The sequence below is a fragment of the Coloeus monedula genome (genome assembly GCF_965178545.1).
Source record: "Coloeus monedula genome assembly, chromosome: 22".
Lineage (NCBI taxonomy): Eukaryota > Metazoa > Chordata > Aves > Passeriformes > Corvidae > Coloeus > Coloeus monedula.
Genome location: NC_138802.1, coordinates 2,779,582 through 2,799,631, shown reverse-complemented (window position 1 = coordinate 2,799,631; position 20,050 = coordinate 2,779,582). Strand labels below are relative to the sequence as shown.

At 42.4% G+C, this 20,050-nt stretch overlaps 1 protein-coding gene across 1 annotated transcript in view; it reads right to left on the bottom strand.

Annotated features, from left to right (window-relative positions):
* The window catches only part of PLCH2 (phospholipase C eta 2), a gene marked incomplete at both ends in the record, with an annotated part of 63,851 nt that overhangs the window by 22,930 nt on the left and 20,871 nt on the right, over positions 1–20,050 (bottom strand). The window contains 5 exon segments of the mRNA XM_082295668.1: positions 865–958; positions 2,797–2,967; positions 3,981–4,097; positions 4,609–4,865; positions 5,208–5,354. Of these exon segments, the coding sequence (XP_082151794.1) occupies positions 865–958; positions 2,797–2,967; positions 3,981–4,097; positions 4,609–4,865; positions 5,208–5,354 (786 nt within the window).

Genomic DNA, 20,050 nt, shown 5'->3' with positions numbered 1-20,050 from the left:
ATTCATTATTTATGTGACTGCAACTGCCTGTAAAGACCAGAAAATGAAAAGAATGTCATCTGCTCCCTCACTGGCATTAGCATAAGCTTTAAAATAAATTGAAAATTTAGTCTGGAAGTAGAACAGACCTTGACCCATCCTAAGCAAGCACCTTACACACTGTACCAGAAACTACCCACTTCTTCCTGCAGGAAACCAAACAGCTTCTGTTCTGCCACTTTTCAGGATGACAACACACCCACAGAAATGGACAAGACTGATTTGCTAAAGGTCCAAGAACTTTTGCACAGAATCTAATTCCTGAGGAATGTACTCTCTTCTCAGAGTCAATAAGATCCGGCTGAAGATTTACTATTTAGGGGAAAGGACTTACAGTCAGTCCCCAAAATAACAGCTACCAGCCTGGTGGTACAGCATTGACATATTTAGAGAGAAGGCTTCAGCAGCAAAGGTCAGGAAGGCAGGACCAATTTCATCTATCATCCCACTCAGACATTTACTCTGGATCACATCACTCCTCTTATTAAGACTTAAATGATTTCCAAAAATACCTGCAGGAATGATGCAACTAAATTCAACTGTATTTTCCAAAGCACAAATAAAGACACCTCCAGTTCCAGCTGACTTTCAAAGACTGCTGCTTCATCATGATATGTATCTTTCAAAATTCCTCCAAAGAGATCTGATTTCCCTTTAGGTTTCTCAGCAAATGGTAGATATTTAAAAAAAAGCAAAAAGACTGGAAACATACTCTATACAACATGACAAAATTCTACAAGTATATATTCTGCAAGCAGCAGCAATATTCTCCTGAGCATTGAGACAGTTCCCTTTTCCCTCCAAAAGCTGCACCAGCCAGCTTACCATCAATTCCCAGGGCTCCCTCCTTCTTGTTCTCCGGGCATGGCTCAAACTTGCTGATGATTTCCAGGCAATGTTCTTTAGTCACATTTGTCATCTGTAAAAGCAGCAAAAACGCAGTGTTAACTATTAATCACAGCTTCTCTTAGCTCCTTCCTCTGTCTCCACTCCAACAGCTGGGCAGATTATCCATAGTGGGACTCAGGATTTCCAGTTCCCCAGTGGGATTCTCACTCCTGTCAATCAGTGTCAGGTCAGATCAAAAGAGGAGTGCTCTGTGAAAAGTTTCTGTGCTATTGGCAGCTGCCTGATGACAGAGTTCTGCTTTGTAGGTCAGATCTGTTGTTAGGCACCACAGAGCATCCAAACAGAACGAGCTTTGTCACAAACCAATGGGATTTCTTCCCTTGTAGGATTAAAGGATTAGTTTGCATTATCAAAGGGTTTTTTACTTTAAAATAAAACAAGAAAATGGCTCATCTTTATGCAGCAGACAGAAAAATCTGTTAGTAGCAGGGAAACAGAGAATCGGGACATAATGTTCTCAGGAAATCTGCTAACTTCAAGGTTGCTTTGCATTCTCAACTGAAAAAGAAAAGATTACAAAGGGAAAAATATATCTGTAAATGTTGTCACTTATGAAACCAGGGCTATTAATGTTGAGCTGTAACTTTTTTTACATAATGCAATGTCTTAGTAACTTAATTTTAACACAATTAATACTCCTGTTTTTAACTGTTGATGCATTCTCCAACTATTATCCCTATTTAATATTCCTGCCCTGAGTGGTCCAGAAAAATCCTTTCTATTAGATGCTGTACATGGCATGAAAACACAGCCCTTGTCATCAGAGTGCAATAAAGTGACCAACAATTTGGCAACACAGAACCTTTGCCTGGGGGAAAATGAAACCACCAGCACATCTGCTACAAGATCAATGCCTTTTCTGGGGGTAATTTAAAACCTAATAAATAAAAGTAAAATAATAATAAGAAAAAACCCCTCTAACTCTGGATTTGAACATCGATGATACATTTGCTGGGTTCAAAAGATAAAGCCCTGGAACACCAGGTTTTCCTGGAATAGAGTAAAGATGTTTTCCCTGTCCATGCTGAATGAGAAAGGGTGGCAAGGGAGAGAAGCCTCCCAGGCAGGATTTGGCCATGTCAGTAATTAGCTGAGCTGATTTGCGTCCTGTGGTGAGTGTTCATTTTGCTCTCACCATCTGGAGGATCAATTGACCAATGAAATGGAAACACATCCCACTTATCTAAGAAGATAACTGCCAGAGAGGTGTTTTTTTTATTCATTCATTTCGTGGGCAATGATTGAAACTCATGGACATTTATGACTTACAGGCATGAAGCTTCAGAGGAGACCATGAGAGGAAAAGGGCAAAGATAAGTCAATGCATTTGTTCCTGCAGCACTGGAGTCAAATACTCAGAGACAATTTCTTAGGTACTACAGTGTGTTTCAAAAACTCTCCTATACATTAATCATCTTCTCAACTGCTCTTTGAAAGATAATCTTCCAGTTTACACACTGAGATAGTGTGACAAAGTAATTCAGTGTTTCATCATGGGCTGTGCACTGGGTCACAAGCAGAGCCAGCAACACCAGCTTTGCTCCAAGGTACTGAATACTGGGAACAGACAGATACTGATGGAATTGCTCAAGGGGAACACATGAAAAAATAAAGCAATTCTAGAGATTATATTTAGGGGCACAACAAAAGAGCCTACAGGAAAAAAAAGGTAGTGAGAACAAGAAGATTCAAGAAATAGTCCTGCCAGCCTACAGATGAAAATCAAGAGACATCTGTCTGTCTTTCACATGCACAGCATCAAAGTCCCCACGCCTTTTAAATGGGAATTCATCCCCAAAGCCAAGCAGGAAGGCATGCAGCTGGAATTCTCTGCTGGCTTGGGCCTACCTTCTGTTCAGTCTCCAGGAAGCGTTTCAGGTCATCGGTGTCCAGGTAGTCCTTGTGGTTGCTGTAGGTGAGCATCAGCAGGTACAGATCGCGCCGGGTCGACATCATCTTGTAAAAGGCACAGAACTCCTCAAAGTCCAGCGTGCCCTGGTTGGCATCTGTGTCAGCCTCCTGCAGCACACAGCAACGAGACAGTCAGGAACCCAACTGCCTGCACCAATTTTAAAGAAACAAACCCCTGCATGAGAGTGAAACACTGGAATTAAATGCAGGTTGGAGCTGCCTGACATGGCTGCTAAAACAGACTGATCTATCACAGGGATGCTCTGCACAGCTTTGAACCTCTCCCATGGATACATCAGTGCAGGAGCCAAAAAACAACTTTGAAGGTTTTAATTGTTCCACAGGGAACCCTGCTGGAGGATTTCTTCTGTCTATGGCAATGAAGTAAGGACAAGGTACCCTCCAACAACATGCATGTGTCTGGCAGAATTACCCACTCACATCTTCAGAAGATCACTGGAACCCAAGTCATCTTGAAATTAATTTTATATCCAGGATTTGAGAGGATATTTGTTAAACCAAGGCCATAAACCAATAAGATCTGGAAGAATACTCATTTTGCAAGTAAAGAAAAAAATCATCAGGGATTTCACATAAAGGCTTGCTGGTCCCTGCAGGGACATTGTGATAACAAAAGCTACACATCTCCATTGTTGCTCACTGAATTGGGCCAAGGTCAGCAGAATTTAATATCAAACAAACAGCTCTTAGCAGTGCAAATTTCTGACAGATACAGAAGTTTGCTTGCTGGATATTTTATTACTACCAGCTATCATAGGATACTGGATACTTTATTAGATAATATTTATTAGAGAGAACATAATCAGAGGAGGAAACGTGGCTGAGTTTCTGATAAAAAGGTATAGCAAAAGAGCAATCTTGGTACTGTGTGTCTTCATGTTATGTAACACCAGAAGGTACCTGGTGTATTGCCTTTTTCTGTGCATAACAATTTATCTGTGACGTGTTTTTGGAGCTCTTTTCAATTTACCAAATGGACTGTATAGTATCTCTCAGTAGAGTGGAAACAAACCAGCTGCTGAAGTATTTGCAGTCTCTCCTACTGGGTTTTGTGTTAAACCTTTGCTTTTTCAGGAAAAAAAATAAATATTTTTTCTTACCTTAAACATTTGCTTGACTTTCTGTCGGGGTAGGTTCACATTCAGTTTGTGCATGAGCTGGAGCACTTCACTAATACTCAGACTGCCATCCCCATTTTTATCTGCTTCATCAAATGTCTGCTTCAACCACATTGAACAGGAGTTAAGGAACAGTGAGGAATATTGAAGGGTATTACTGGACATCATGGATATGTGATTGTTTTCACATTAGGAAACACTGCAAATGAGACTGGGAATGAAAATTCAAGCTAATATCTAACTCTACTCTGTTCATTAACAACTTCTATGCTCAACATGCCACACATGCTCTGGGCCAATTTAACAGCACAGAAGAAAAGCTTCTGAGTGAATCTCAGTGTTCCATCACCAAATTAAATGGATGGTTTTATACCAGGAGTAAGATATGAAAGAAAATACCTGTGTGGTTTTTCAGTCCACTCAGTCACTCACCTCCAAATCTTGCCCAGAACAACCCTCTTCAGGAACTTCTCTGTCTCTGGAAACAGGGAATACAATGGGAACTGCTTTGAAGCTCTGAGCCTCGTGCTCACTTGCAGCAAAGCAAATACTGTAAGGAATCCCGAGCTTATCCATAGCTCTCCACTGCTGGGAAACACTCCCAGGCAGCACGGGAAGGATATTGGTCTCTGGTCCTTTGGCGTTTGGAGAGGCTGTCCTCGTCACTGATCCCTGCCATCAGGTACTTCAGCCCTGTGATCCAGGTGCGTGCTTCCTCAGCACTGGAGGACACCAGGTCCAGAGATTCCATGTGGTCCCCGTAGTAGATGCTGAAGCAGCAGTTGGGATCGAAGCTGCCGTCGGCATAGCGCTGGAAGATCTCCGACTGCTTCCCCTCACACACCTCCTGGATGGAGTCGATGGAAACTGCAATGACAAAAGCAGGCAGCTCATTAATGGCTGTGTGCATGCCCTGGGCTGGGCAGATGCATTCATCCCACAGAGAAATCCCAGAGAGGGAGAGCCCAAACCTCACACTGCAAGGCCCCAGTTCACACAGGTGTTGCCTACAACACACTACACCCCTGCAACCTGCACAGCCAACAACAGCAACCTCAACTTCATAAATTATCCATCATAAAATCATTTACTGCCCTTTAAAGTCAAGTACAACACCTGTCCTTGAGCCAGATCCTTCATTTTCATTTGTTTACAAGAGGACAAGGCCCCAGGAGGGGTCAGAGGGGAGGTTCTGTGGCTGACACTCACTTTTGGCTTTCTCATTCTTCCGAGAAGGTCTCCAGCGGATGCACGACCTGTGGTCATCCAAGTAATAGAAGCGGACCAGCCCCTTGGAACCACCTCGGAGTTTGATCATCTGGGTGCCCATTTGCATGGAGCTCATACATCTTTCCACTGAGGAGAGGAATGAAGTGATAGCAGTGAGTCAGACTTTGGTTCCTTTGGAATCACCTTTACAGGAAGAAAACACATCGAGCAGCTGCCAAATGAACAGTTCAAGTCAAAAGGCAAGGTTTCCTGTAGTGTCTGATATAAGAGGTCAGGTATTAAGACCAAAAAGTCGGAAAGATTCTTGGCAACTGTGGACTTACCTGTAAATGTGAAAGTTTTCATTCCCATATTAATTTATATGAAATATACATACATTGGAACCAGCACAAGGTATGTACCTTTCTCAAGACCACCTCGAATCTGAGCTCCTTCAACATGTAAACCTTGTGCTGGACACAGATGAAATTTCCCCTGGGAACTGGAATCCTTGGCCAGCAAGCTCCCACTGCTTCTATGGATTAAGTCAGTGATCCTATAGATTTGCTTATCAAGAACCTCACAGCACAGATTTTTCATCTTCCAAATCCCCCAAACCCACATCTTCCTAACAGCAGGCCTCTCACCTGTGCTGTACTCTGCCTCTGGGCCTCAGGACCTGTTCCATTCCTGTGGGTTTGGCAGCATCCCAGACAGTGCAGGCAGTGGCCTTAAAAGCCACCAGTGTTGGGAGAGGCTCTCTCCAAGGGAGGCAAGCTGGTCTGCTCTGCCTCTGCGGGGATCCTGCCCTTTCCTGGGGAGCTGCTGCCAAACCAGGGCTCTGGCATTGGAAGCCCCTGGGAGCCAGGTTGGGGCCTTCTTCTGAAATCCAGCTGCTGCAAGGATTAAGCTCAACAACTTCAATCCAACTGTGAGCGACTGGCTCTGCCCCAGGAATAAATGCAGACTCACATTTTCTGCCAAGTCTCCCATTTATTTCCCATGATGACAGAGCAGAGCCTGTGACCTGATTTTCCTTTGACTTTCTGCCTGATCTGTTGAAGTAAAATTAAAACTATTACCATGTTCAACATTTTTTTTTTCAGACCTAGAGATGAGAAGTGAAAATTACTGCTGAGATTCTGGATTGAAGAATGAAAACTAATGCAATACACATTCTAGTTTATAAATAAATGCAAGGAGATTCTGAGGTCAGCTCTCTTTTATCAATCTTCTGCCATCAAGATTAAAGATGAAACAGTGTCCAAATAAAAACACTCATTCCATGTATTCCAAAATGCATCAACACCAACACAGCACTTTGGAGTGATTCAAGTCTACCTCTCAGGCAAAGGCAAGGCAAGTAAAAAAGAAATGGGAAAAAGCTTTGATGTCCCTGAGCTTATGTTCAGAAAAAGTCAATTAATTTACTCTGGAAAAGGTTCAGCAAAATAGATTCATTTGAAAGCAGACTGCTATAGTAAAAGAAAATTTTAATTTAAAGGCACAATTCTGTAGAGATCACTGTCCATGTTAATAAAATATTCATGGAGAGAAGGTGCAGAATTGAGAACAAGATAATCCCTCGTGTAACATTTTACTTCTTAAAGCTGGACCCTTGGCTTCAGTCAGAGATGCCTTTAGAAAAAATTAATATTCCACAGGTGCCAGTCATAAAGGCAAGTGCTGTGCCAGAAACATCACTGGAATCCACTGCAACATCAGATCCCAACTCTCTCCCAGACACTCAATCTTTTCAATATCTGCTTTCATTCCACTTCAGATGAAGATAAATATTTATCAGATTTACTGAGATAATAATTATTGGAAGCTTGAACTTATTTTAATTTCATAAGGCTTATAGGGTTTTTTGGAAAAAAAATTGGTCAAAATAGCTAATAAAAGAATTTCTCTTAACTAATCACACACACTTCAAATCATATTACATTTCCAACTTCCTCTTTGGGAGTTATAGCAGTAAATAGTCTTACTTGAAGAAATGAGAAGAGTAGAAATGGGAAAAGTATCAAAGATCATACCTGTTACAAAGCAGAACACAATGAAGAAGCACCAAAATAAAACCGCACACTTTCTGCAACACACATTTACTTTGCTTTCACATGAAGTATGAATATGTTCCCTGCTGTTAAAATTTTAATAAGCATCCTTGGATTGCTTTTTCAATGCAGCTGTTTATTTTGTTGCAGGATTTCTCACCCAAAGCTACCCTGAGCATCTCACAACTGCCTGCTGCAGTTCCAGCTCATCTGGACTGAGCTTGGGTGATCCGTGACCAGCCCCAATATTTCAGTTGTCTGTTGTCATCTTTCTGGGGCTGGTGACATAGGGAAAGGAGGGCACAAGAAATCTCTTCCTGTGTCAGAGCAGCAGCTTTCCTGGATCCTCCCAATGCAATGGGAAGGAAAACCCCAAAGGGAATGCAGAGGTGTCTGCTGGGGGCAGCCAGGCAAGGGCCAGGAGATGGAGCAGGGACACCTCCACACCCGTCCCTGTGTGTGGCACTGACACACACACCCTCCCCTGTGGGACTGAAAGTTTAGAGCACTACAGAGACTGGAAGGAAAAAAAAAGATATCCTAGTGGTACTCATATCAAACAGAAAATGATACATTTTTTTCTGAAGTCTTTCACAGCATGTAAGTGAAAAGGGCACACTGCTGAGAAGCAGAACTGCTTCTCCTTGCCATTGTTCAGATTCCTTCTTTAAGGATTCATTTCTATACTTCAAATAAAAATCCCCCAGTCTTGCAATCAACCAGGTTTTTGAAGAAATGGCTCTTAACTATCTTCAATTAAGGCTGAACTACAGCTTTTCTGTTTTGTACTTCATTAGTTCCTTTTTTTTCAGAATTCAGCTTATGTTCAGCTCGCTTCTGATCTAATGAGTTGCCTCAATTTGCATCTGGACAAAAAAAATCGTGGAGAGAAGATGGATCTCTGTACTGCAGCACAGAGCACTGCCAGAGCAGAGCAGGGAATAGAAACGTGGAACACCCATTTCCACACCGGCCTGATGCAGCAAAAAGACTCACAGTCACTTTTCATGCTTCTTAATAACAATTTATATTTACTATATTAAGTGTTAAAGTAACAATAAATAGCAAAACTACACAAACCATAAACCCTACAATTTGTCCTGAAGAAAGGGGGAAAAAAGAGACCAATTTCATGTCTATTGTTAGAAAGATGTTCTAGTGTCTGCAAATTAATTATTTATGGTTCAGTAGGATTATTGTCTTTTAGGAGTCTCTGAGTTTGATGTAAATGTGTGAAGGAGTGGGAGTATTTTAGCATGTGGGGATGAAAAGAAGTCAGGAGATTGAGTCATTGAGTATTTTTGTACATGGACCAGCTTTGTCAAAAGATTCACGTCCCAGGGTTCAAGGATGCCCCAGGTTGCGTTGCACACCTTTGCCCCAGTCAGGCTTAGGGACAGTGAGCAGGGAGCATCAAACCCCTCTGCTGAGAGAGTTCTGCCCCATGAGCAGATCCTGGAGGGATGAGTCCTAATTGTGTGCCTCACAACAACCACCCTCCTAAACAACATCAGGAGAGGAAAACGAGATTTCAGCAGCTTATTTCTCTCCAGGGCCTCCAGAAGATGTTTGTGAGCCCAGAGAAACCCCCCAGTACACGTGCACCAGAAGGGCAAGTTGTTCCCTTAAAATATCACCAAACCAAAACAGCTTTCCCACACACAAACAGAGGACTCCCACACTTGTCACACATTCAGCACTGCCAATCCATTGAAGACATAATGACTGCCCCATTTTTTTAAAGTCTCACTGGAAATGGTTTCGCAGCTATAAGTGGCTCATCAACATGTAAACCAAAGAGCTGACTGGCTCCAACTATTCCTGTCAGGAATGTCACTTTCTTTCTAGACAGGAGGCATAAAATCTTATTTAAAGTCAATATATCAATATAGTGATATAAAATATGTAATATATCCAAATACATAATACATCCAGCAGAGTGTGCTGGGAATTCTGTCCAGCTGAGCAGTCCAGAAGATACTTCTCAAGTCCTGCCTAAGAAGTGTCTGTGGTGTTCATGGCCCAGGTACACCAGGCTGACTCACATCACTACACTGGGTCCAGTTAAAAACCAGATCACATCCAAACTCATTAATCTTCATTTGTTTTGTTTTGCATCCCTCCAGCCTCGTGAACAGGTCCCTCTTACCTTTTAAACCAACCATCTTATTCCTAGCACAACTTTCTCCCCCTTGTTGGCTCACAGTGGCTCAAGCTTTGCTGAAGTCCAGGACTTTGGTTCTGCTCATTGGCCAAAACAATCTGAAAGTGTCTTTGGAAAAGAACATTTCTGTGCAATTCTGCCAGCAATGATTGGGACAGTGTTTACTGTGTACAAGAGATAATGGAAGACTGAACCCATCCTTAAAGCACACAACCCCTAATAAACAAGATGTTAATGGGAGAAGAGATGCTCTTAATCCTATGGAAATTAGGGGGCTCGATTCGGGGTCAGACTGTCAGCTCTCCCTCCCTCCATCAGCCACCTGCATCCAGGGAAATGCAGAAGCAGAGTAGGATGGTGTTTCTCAGCCTCTGCAAAAATTCCCAGTACTTTCTGAGCTATCTATGTGTCCAATTTTCTTGCTAAAAAAAAATATCTTTGATCGATGAAGCTGACAGACAAGGAGGACAAAAAAGTCCTCCAAGGGAATGGGCTGTTCTGGTCAAGGCTGTGCAGATTTCCTCACTGGACATGCAGAAGTGGCTCAAGAAGATAGTTACTAAAGTGCTTTTACTAGAACATCTGTTTTCTCTGGCCATCTCTAATTAGGTTTGCTGGGTTTATTACCTATTTAAATGAAAGGCTGCTGGGAGCACCCAAAGGGGATCCTTCTCACCGAGCCAGTGAAGCTTGAGAATTTTGTGTATCAGCATTCAGAAAACAACCTCCCAACAGTCCAGTGACCTACTGTGCATGAAGACAGCAGAGATACTTCTAAATGCTTGTTTTTAAAACTCTAAACTACAAATAAAATTTAAAGAGTTAAGAGGTGTATAATACTGGCAGATATCATGTATAATACTTGCTGTGGGTAAGAAGAAGACAGAGGCTATGCAACAGAAAATGAAAAAAGGTCAGCACGTATCAAAATGTACAAATTTGCTCTAGCTTGTCCTGAAGAACATAAATAAACAATGAAATTATAAGCGAGGGCTTGTTGAAAAAAAAAGAACTACACTACCAACCAAGCAACATAACATCAGACCAGGGCTGCCTCAAGTCCTTCCTTCTTCTCTGCTCCTCACACTGCTGCTACACAAAGGTGCCACTAAGATTTCAACATGAAAGCTTTTGAGATGTCACCATTCCATTCAATGCAGGGATTCAGCATCTTACCAAAGTGGCCGATTTTCCATCTTGGAGAAGCTACAATGCTGCCACCAACCCAGAAAAAGTCTTCGGCCAGACGGGCCACTGAGAACTTATTTTGAAGCAAGGGAGATTTTGAGATATCCATATCTGAGCTGGACTGAAAACAAGCACTGATGGCCTTAGGAGGTATCAAGATTCTGTAGTACACATTTTCCATGTAATAGAGTAAAAATATTATCAGAAAAAGAGAAAATAGCAGTGAATTTCCAAAATCCAGTGGTATTTTTCAGGTTGCTTCAGAACAGTTTCTCAGCAAATTTAGGCCTCCTTCACAGTCCAGATTTAGAACATTAAAATCCCAATAAAATCCTTTTTATTCTGATGTACCTGTGTGACTACTTTGGAGGATTGGGTGGGCTTCAGTTCAAGATTTTAAAGAAGACACATGATGGACCATGAGGCAATTTGGCATGAAGATGCATCCATTTCTGGACAGCAAGGCCTCCTGATGATATTGTTTTCCTCCTGCTGATTCTTCTTCCTTTGGTACTTTCCCAACTGCTCATCAAGACATCACAGCAATTTATAGTTGCTGGCTCCTCCACCGCTTCCTCCTCCTGACAGCGATTCCCACAACAAGAAAACCCTTTCCTTTCTTTGGTCACCAACAGATTTGCAGGTCCCACTCTTGCTGAGGGTGTACCCGCTCCTCAAAACCAACCAACAACATCCCCTGCAGTAAATAATGCACAGTTAACAGCACAATCCATTCCCCTCTCTGCCCTCCTGAGCCACCCTTGCCTTTCACCGTGGATCTGCCCAGGTGCATAAGCTCTTCAGTCTCTTTCCAGGACAGGGAAAAAAAAGAACAATCACATTTTCTTCTCATACAGCTCTTCAAAATATCATTGTACCAGCCTTCCTCTTTTCTCCAAAGGTTCTCCTCACTATTTTAGTGGACATTTCTGGTAAAAGAAAGAACATTTCTCTCTAGGCAGCAAAAACTAGATACGATGGAAACACAGCAACACATGTTTGCTTCAAATCCTAAATCCATCATACGCACTAATCCTAAAGCCGTGCTCCTGCCCTATCCAGTCAAGGGATTTACATGACATGTTACAGCTGAAAAAAAAAAAAAAAAGGTTTAAAAAAAGTGCTTTCTTCTTCATCTTCCTCTCTTCCTCCTCTTGCTTCTTCTCCTTCTTCCCCAGTATCTTTCCATCTCACATCCTATTTAGGGGTGACTCTGTAAGCTGACAGACCCGTAGAAGATCTTGCTTAGGGCACAGCCAGGCAGCTCTTGTGAACAGAATTGCTGTAACAGAACCAGGAGCACTGAGGGGGCTCCAAAACTGACAGATAAAAGCAGGTAAGGATTAATTTTTAAAAAGCACTAAGTCACTACCTCATTCCATTTGAAATGCACCCATTGAACTCCAAATACAGAAATCCGTCATTTAGGTTATCGCAACCACTTAAGCTACATTAAGTTTTAAGTACAATAGACAATCTCTCCTGCCATCTGTGATCTGTACAAGGAGCCTCATATGCTTCTACCCTGATGAGCTGAACACAAATTGCCCGTTTAAAAACACATTCATTAAGTGCTTCCTACTCTTCCTTTCACAGTTTGAAAAAGGCTTTGGAGTAGTTAATTCTGGAGATGATTCACTCTCAATTACAAGTTGTTTATTTCACCACCTATGCCCAGAGTTCTTATACTGAGCTTGACTCAAGAGTTTAACCACAGATTAATTCCAAACTAGAACCAAACTGGGTCTGCACCACGGGTGGCAGTGATGCTATGTACACTCTTGCCACTATTAATTCAAACACTTCAACCACAGCCTTCCATCCTCCTAGGGCATCTTTCAAGAGCAATTTAGTGAGATGACTGCAAACTGTCATCAGGGGAAGAGCAACTTCTCCTGTAAAATGCTCAGAAGGATATATCCATCCCACAGAAAACTCTGCCCTGAAGGGAAGAACAAAGGAAACTTTGTTCTAAAGATCCTAATCCTTTCTTCAGGTGAAGCCTGGCCCGGGATGAGATCTGGGACCTGGGAGTTTCATTGCCTGCTCTACCACCTGCTTTTCTGAATTTCTTAAATAAACCCATAAACATCTTTGTGTAATGTCCACGCTATAGAAATTACACCTTAAATGGCGAGAATGACACTGTTGTACCTCACAGGGAAGGAGAGAGAACTAAACTTTGAGGCTCTTAATTATAAGGAGACAGACTTAAGGCAAACTTCTGCATAAACCAAAAGTATTGCAGCTCTGTAGCTCCTTTTTTCCCCTTGCAGTATTTAATCAGGATTCCTTGCAGTTTTCCAGGCTGTACATGCAACAAAATCAGTGGCTGGCACAGAACACTAAGGGTATTCCCTTCAAAATTCAAATATCAATTCTGCCAGGACATCCTAGAGTCTGCATTAACCATTTATGTGTTATCAACCTGGGGACAAGGGGAAGGGAGGAGAAGAGTGAAATGTAACTCCCATTGCAGCATTGCTCGAGATATTGGTTTCACGGTTCAGAATTAGAATTCTGCACAAGCAGGGCTTCAAATGTGCATTTGGTTTTATTTAAGTAGAGAGAAATGCCAGTGATTTATAGCACTGGAAAAGAACTATTACAATATTCAAGTTAAAGTTAGATTTTTAATCCTAAGAGCACCCAGAGAAGGTTAATTTAAATCCTTTTAGTTGACACGATCCATCCACCCCTTCAGGCCTCCTAAGAAAATCATCATGGAAACAGAGAAAAATAAAATCTTTCAGAAGGCTCCTCGATTTATTATGCTGGATAACAGTGTGGAAAAGCAACAGGGAATAACGAAGGGTTAAACTGGACACAATCCCTCTCCCAACTCTTAAGCACACTGAGCTGAGGACTTAGGATCTAAGCCTACTGAAATGGGTTTCTATTCTTGCCTCACTTGACATCCTCAGAGAAATCTTGCTCACCTGACACAACATGGAGATTAAAGACTTCTTTCCACAGTACTTCAGGAAATTATTATTGTCTGAGTGTAACAAAGGCTTTTCATGCCACCAAATAGATTTAAAAACCAACAAAGTCTGAGTCTCCAGGCTGGCCTGTGGCTTAGCTAAAAATGGAACTCTGAACACTTGAACAATGCTGGAATGTCAAAGTCTTGCAGAGGAAGAAATTCACTTTGAGAGTGCCAGAGGAGCCAGACTCCATCCCACAGAAAGAACATCTTGAGGAAGACACAGGAGCACAACACACATATGGTTTGGAAGATGGAAAAAAGGGAACAGGATGGAGATCCTCCTGAGACAAATGGGTTTATCATTAATGCAATCCTTCGGGATGGAGGGATTCACTTTACTGCTGACGGATGGAAAAAGTGTGAACAGTTATGTAATACATCGGGAAACAGCTGCAGCCCTCAAAGTAGAAAGACCAAACCCAGAAATGTCAGTATCCTGACTGCCAGAGACATTAAATGTTACAGAGCTGGCAGTGTATTTGACCTGCAAATCCACCAGGATTAGACCTGTGACTTCCCAGCCATGCACTCCCTTTACCTTTGCATGGACACACTACAGACCCAGTTTACCAGATTAACAAACTGACCTTGTCTCAAGAGGCTGAATCTAAAACATTGAACAACTCATGGGCAGCTATTAGTGATACACAGAAGAGCTTTGATTCAGGTATTCCTATTTCCCACCTCCCACCCAGGGAAATCTTACTCCTAATGGCTGTAGAATCAAAAGAAGATGATTGCCAACCAACAACACAAGTCATAAAATACAAGGAGGAAACAAGCTGTCGATGCCTTCTGGCACACCTCTCTCTCACTTACTCTCCCCATTGCACTTTCAGTTCTAAACCCCAATCAAAAAAAAACCCTGTAAAAACCTGCAGAAACCCCATTTACAGCTACACTTTAGCTACCCCAGCCCAAGATCTTCATAGGAGTTAGTCAGCCTGGTACTGCCTTTCTGAAGCACTAAATGTAAAGATGTTTCTGAAATACCAAAAGCAAACACATCTCGTTGAAGTGCACATCACTAAATACAAGTTAGAAATACTCTCAATTTCAGCAAAGGTTCAAAACCCAACATACATGGGCACTAACACAAGCAGCAGGACATGACTTGATGAACTTGATGAACCAAAACCATGATGCTCATTCACTACTTCTAAACACGTGATTTATGCTTCTTCCCTTTCCCCCAGAAATGCTGCTTCCAAGAGGTCTAAAGCAGCATGAACTGGGCAGCCAGAGCAGCCAGCTCAGCTGCAGTTTCTCTGCTGCTGGAGCCATTTGTGTTTCCAGTGCCCTCTCTGCTTTTTCACAGCTGTGTCTGTATGCAACAGCTGCCCACGTTTTCAGTGTGGGCTCTTCCCAAGGAGAGGGATTTCGGGAGCAGATGCTGATGAAGAAGACATTCACTGTTACATTTTCTAATTTTGTCTTTCAACTAAAAACTTCAGTATTAGTTCTATTAAGAATTGACTAAATCAATCTTTTTCAGATGGTTTTGGCTCAGAAAGGCCTGAGCACCTGCTGGGCCCCAACCTTATTCCAACTGTGCCTAAGCTGCCTTTTCCCTAATTCTAGCCCAGCTCCACCCTGCCGACCTCTGCCATGGGCACAGACAGAGCCTGCCCGACCATCTGGACAGCACCTCTAAGCACAGTAATCCCCCCTCGAGATTAACGCCGCACATCTTGCCCGTATCGAGTGGAATTCAGGTTATTCCATGGCCTCTGTGTCTCACCCACCAGGCTTCCAAGTGTAACATTTGTGCACTGGCTCAGAGCATGTTCACTGAGTTATTTAGCTTTAGTGTCTGAAATACACCTGACTTCAGTATCCATCCACTTACAAGGCACTGATTCCACTGGGAGAAGCTGTAACATCACATGTTCCTGGTGCACCCTTTCCATGCTGCAATTCACAGTGGGCAAGCCCTGGGACAGCTTTTTTAGGCAGCCACAACCATGAACATTCTCAGGGCTCCCCAAAGCTGTTTAGAAAGTCACACTATTAAAATGAACCAGTAGTGAAATCCCTTAAATTACTTCATTCACTTGAAGGAATGTTTGTGGAATGAGGACCCATTAGCAACCACAGCACTAATTTAATGACAATTACTCTGCCTCCTGCCATGATGTTTAGTTCTCTTGGGCTCATCTGGAAAAAAAGGATGCAATTATTTTAATTAAGTGAGAATAGACTTTGTGATTTGAGCTGTCGAACTTTTTTCCTTGCTGTCATAAAGCTGTCACAAACAAGTTTTGTCAATTGTAGGAAAATGTCAGCATAAAATAAAAGATTTTAAGACTATAAATGGTGCTCTAAGGTCACCTTGTCTCCAGCCACTGACTCGCATAAGAAAATGTCCCTACACACTTAATTGAAGTAAGATCATAAACCCTTTACCTTTAAAGGTCTTTCAGTGCTTGACCATCTGTTCAGGGACATGGGCCATAAACCCACAGAGGGAGATTAAGGCAGGTTGGGAGGAAAGCAGTCAATCAATATGATTACTCCTTCTAGGAAAATGCCTCTAAGAATTCAAGAATCCAAGGCAAAATGGGCACAGGAATGCAAGACAGGTTGAAAGACGTTCAGAAAAGACACCTGGTACTGAGATGCATCACCACAAACTGATTTTAACTCACAAATTTTACTTCTGTATTTGGGATGAATTTTAATGTATTCTATCTGTAAAAATTCAAAACTCTTCTAGACCTTCCTTTTGTGCCATGTACGTTTTGAAATATGTGACAGACTCCCTATTTCTTCAAATATAGACCAGTTTCATGAAAGACGGGGGAAAAAAAAGGAGCTGCAATGGCTCTAGGAATAACTCAGTCTCTGTCTTCATTCAGTGCTTTTCTCAGCTTCTGTGACATCCAAGAGACAGCCTTATGAGGCTGTTCTTTAAATTTTTCTTTCAAAAACTTATCACTCAACAGAACCCAGCATCTGTAAATCTTAGAAACCAACAGCAGGTCTTTCTGTAAGCTTGAAAGATGACCAAAATTGTGGTTTCCTTCGAGCAGGAGACACCTGCTCTAATCCCTGAGGGGAAGATTACCAGCAGAAAGCAGCACAGAGAGTGCAGGGTGCTGAGCTGGAGCCCACAGCAAGGTCAGGGACTGCAAGTCTCACAGCTTATTGCCCAGTTTCATTTGGTCCTGGATTGAGTAGGGCTCAGGTAAACATACAGGAAGTAAAGTAATTGCCCTGGGCTCTTACAGGAAATGGGTTTCTATCTTTTGCTATGGCCTCCAATATCCACCTCAGTTTGAAACAAAGCATCCTGACAGATTCATTTCTCTCCAGGGCTTAGAGCCAGAAGATAAGCAAGCATCTGAAGGCTGATGAAAGTGTCAGCTCGCTGGCTGAACTGGAAAAATGGGCTTTCAGGAAAATATTTTGCAGAGATCCACTTTAACAGCGGTTCTGGACTTTGTTCAGTACTGGCAGGTCCACATTCACTCCATGTCAGATCACATCACGCCAGAAAATTTAGTTGCTCTCTGCCACATAACGTCTTTAAATGTGCAGAGGCCAATATTGATTATCCCTCTGTAATTCCCTGAAATGGGAAAGCTTTCCCATTTAGTTGGACTCAATTCACATTCACCACACAAATTATTGTCAGGGACAGAAGGGATATGAATCACAGGAAACTGCACGTATGGTACCAGTTAATTTGAAGTTGTCCACTTAGCATTAACGTGACATTTTCTTTGCAATGTTTCCCTGGTTTTTTTTTTTTAATTAAACTGAAGACGAGGCATCTGGAAACCATCTCTAATTAAGGGCTAGACCAGCAGAAACAACATCTTCAGTAAAAGGCAAAATCAGGACCGATGATGCTGGAGAATCAGAGAACACCTGAATATTGGCCTTCCCCAGTGAGAGGCATTGTTCAAATGCTGTTTCTGGGAGTCTGTAGCAGCTCAGGAGGCTGAAATTCTGCAGCCACATCTCATGAGCAGTTCCACTGGAAGATGTTTGCCAGCTGCCACATTTTTGAAGGATTTTCCCAGACACAATGCTTCTCTCAGGACATAGCCCATTCTTCTCCCACTAGCACTGACACTATCGGTTGTTTCTTTAGTGATAGCTGAACACTTCAGAATTACTGGGAGCATGGAATTTTTTGGATCATCATCAATGATTCCTCAGCCTCTAGTCAGCCAGAAACCCATTAAAAAGGAGAGTGGCAAGTCACTGGAACACCGAAGTCTTGAGAGCCTGGATGTTGGTGCCTGTCACTATGAATGCTTGAACAGATCATCATATGAAGACCTCTGGAGGCTTTCATACACTTGGGAACTACTGGCTTCTGTTGCATCACAACTGGTTTTATACCTAAGTGAGAGGAGAATCCCATTTCCTTTTAATGCTACAGATAACAGCAAGAAGGTGGAACGCTTTAAAAAGAACCTTCGTGCAACCCCCTGCCTGTAGCTCCAGCTCATGGAACCCCTGCCCATGGAACCTCTGCTCTTTTCAGTTACCCCATTTGTTTTCCAGGTGTTTCCACTCACTGGCTTAGAACGACACCATCTGGCAGAAACACCGAGCTGGTTTATCACAAACACTGATTCAATCTCAGCCTCAGCAGTTCCCTACTGCAAGCAAGGAATAAACCTGAATAACTGCTACCTGGATGATCTCCAGGGAGATCCTCAGGTGAGAGCCCCTCTCTCTCATTCCTGTTTTCAGAAGCTGAAAGCTGCACCCAGTAGGAAGAAGCCAAAAGGACTTTGGGTGACACAATTCCTGTTTCATCACACCTTCCATGAGGACCTTGTCTGTTGAAAGTACAAATGGATGCACACTGGTGCATCAGGTTTCAGAGAACAGTAACTGGAGGAGGAATACTCAGGCTGTCCCATCATGACATTTTCAAAAGCAAACTATTCTTGTTTTCAGTCCTGAAACACTTCTCTTAGAAAATGCAATCATTAAAAGTATGTTACTGGCTCTCCACTGAGAGAGGGCAGGGATGGATGGGATATTGGGAAGGAATTGTTCCCTGTGAGGGTGGGCAGGCCCTGGCACAGGGTGCCCAGAGCAGCTGTGGCTGCCCCTGGATCCCTGAAGTGTCTAAGACCAGGCTGGGCAGAGCTTGGAGCAACCTGGGATAGTGGAAGGTGTCCCTGCCCAGATGATATTTCAGGTCACTTCCAACCCAAACCATTCCATGATTCTATGATAAACATACCACTTCAGCCAACTCAGTCGAAAACCTGGGGATTTACAGGTTCTGAAGATTTAAGAAAACCACCTTCTTTCCTTGGAACAAGAAAAGTTCTTGCATATAGGAAATACTTTCTCCCTGTTTAGCACATTGTTCAATTAAATTCCATGCTCCCAAATCTCCCGCCTCTATGCCAGCAGTATGGTACAGATAAATAAACTCTTATGCCAAGTTTTAAAATCTGCTTTTTTGCTTTTAACATAAATATTGACAATGCTCAAATGCATCTCATCATCTCTGCTTCGTTCTTAACAAATCTCCAAGGAAATATTGTTTAACATTTGCCTGTTGTTGTGAAGCATACTGAGACTCTCTCACTACTTACCTGAATTGTTCACAGACTTCTCAGATTCATTAAATCTGTCTCAGCCTAGAAGTATTCATGGACTTGATATTAATTTTGTCAATAAATAAAACAATTTCCAATATGGTCATAAAACTATGGAAAAAACAATGGCCATTTCTATGTACAGTAGAAGCTTTTCCCATGTGATGTTCTACGGTCACCCTCTTTTTAATTACCATTCTGCTCTAGGATGGGACCTTATAAAGTCAATTTGCTGTAATTTTCACATCCACATCCTCCTTCAGTTACTGGAACAGTATTTGCTGGAGTGATGAGTGCACAGGTACAGCCACACCTGTCTGAGTTACCTGTTGTCCCTTTCTCAGTGAATGGCATTGCTGGAGCTTATTTTTAGTATTTTAATAACAAAGACACGGCGAAGCCAAACCAGAGCTCACGGATACGAGGTTTGGTTCTGATACCCGAACACCAAGTTAGAGCCAAGCACTTTTCCACTTTGGTAAAGTTTTCATCTAGAAATGATTTTTAGAAAAGAAGAGAGAATTTTAAGGAGTGCTTCCTTCAAAAGGTATGGCAAGGGATTGAGGAACGTGGCACTAAGCATTGATTAGTTGAAAGCACAGGGAGTGAGGGATACTGCTCTGCCTTCCCAAAGACACCAAGGTGGGAGAGCAGTGTCCAGAGAAGCTTTTCTGAGCACACAGAACCCAAGACATCCTTCTTTACTTGTTGCGTAACTCCTGTAAAACCACAATGCCTAACAGATATGAAATACAAAATGCATACAGACAAGCACCCGGGCACTGGAGTCAATTAAAATACATCTCAAGGAAGGGTTTCTCTCTCCAGGCTTTTCCTGAGTAAATGGATGAGGAAATAAAGCTTTTAAA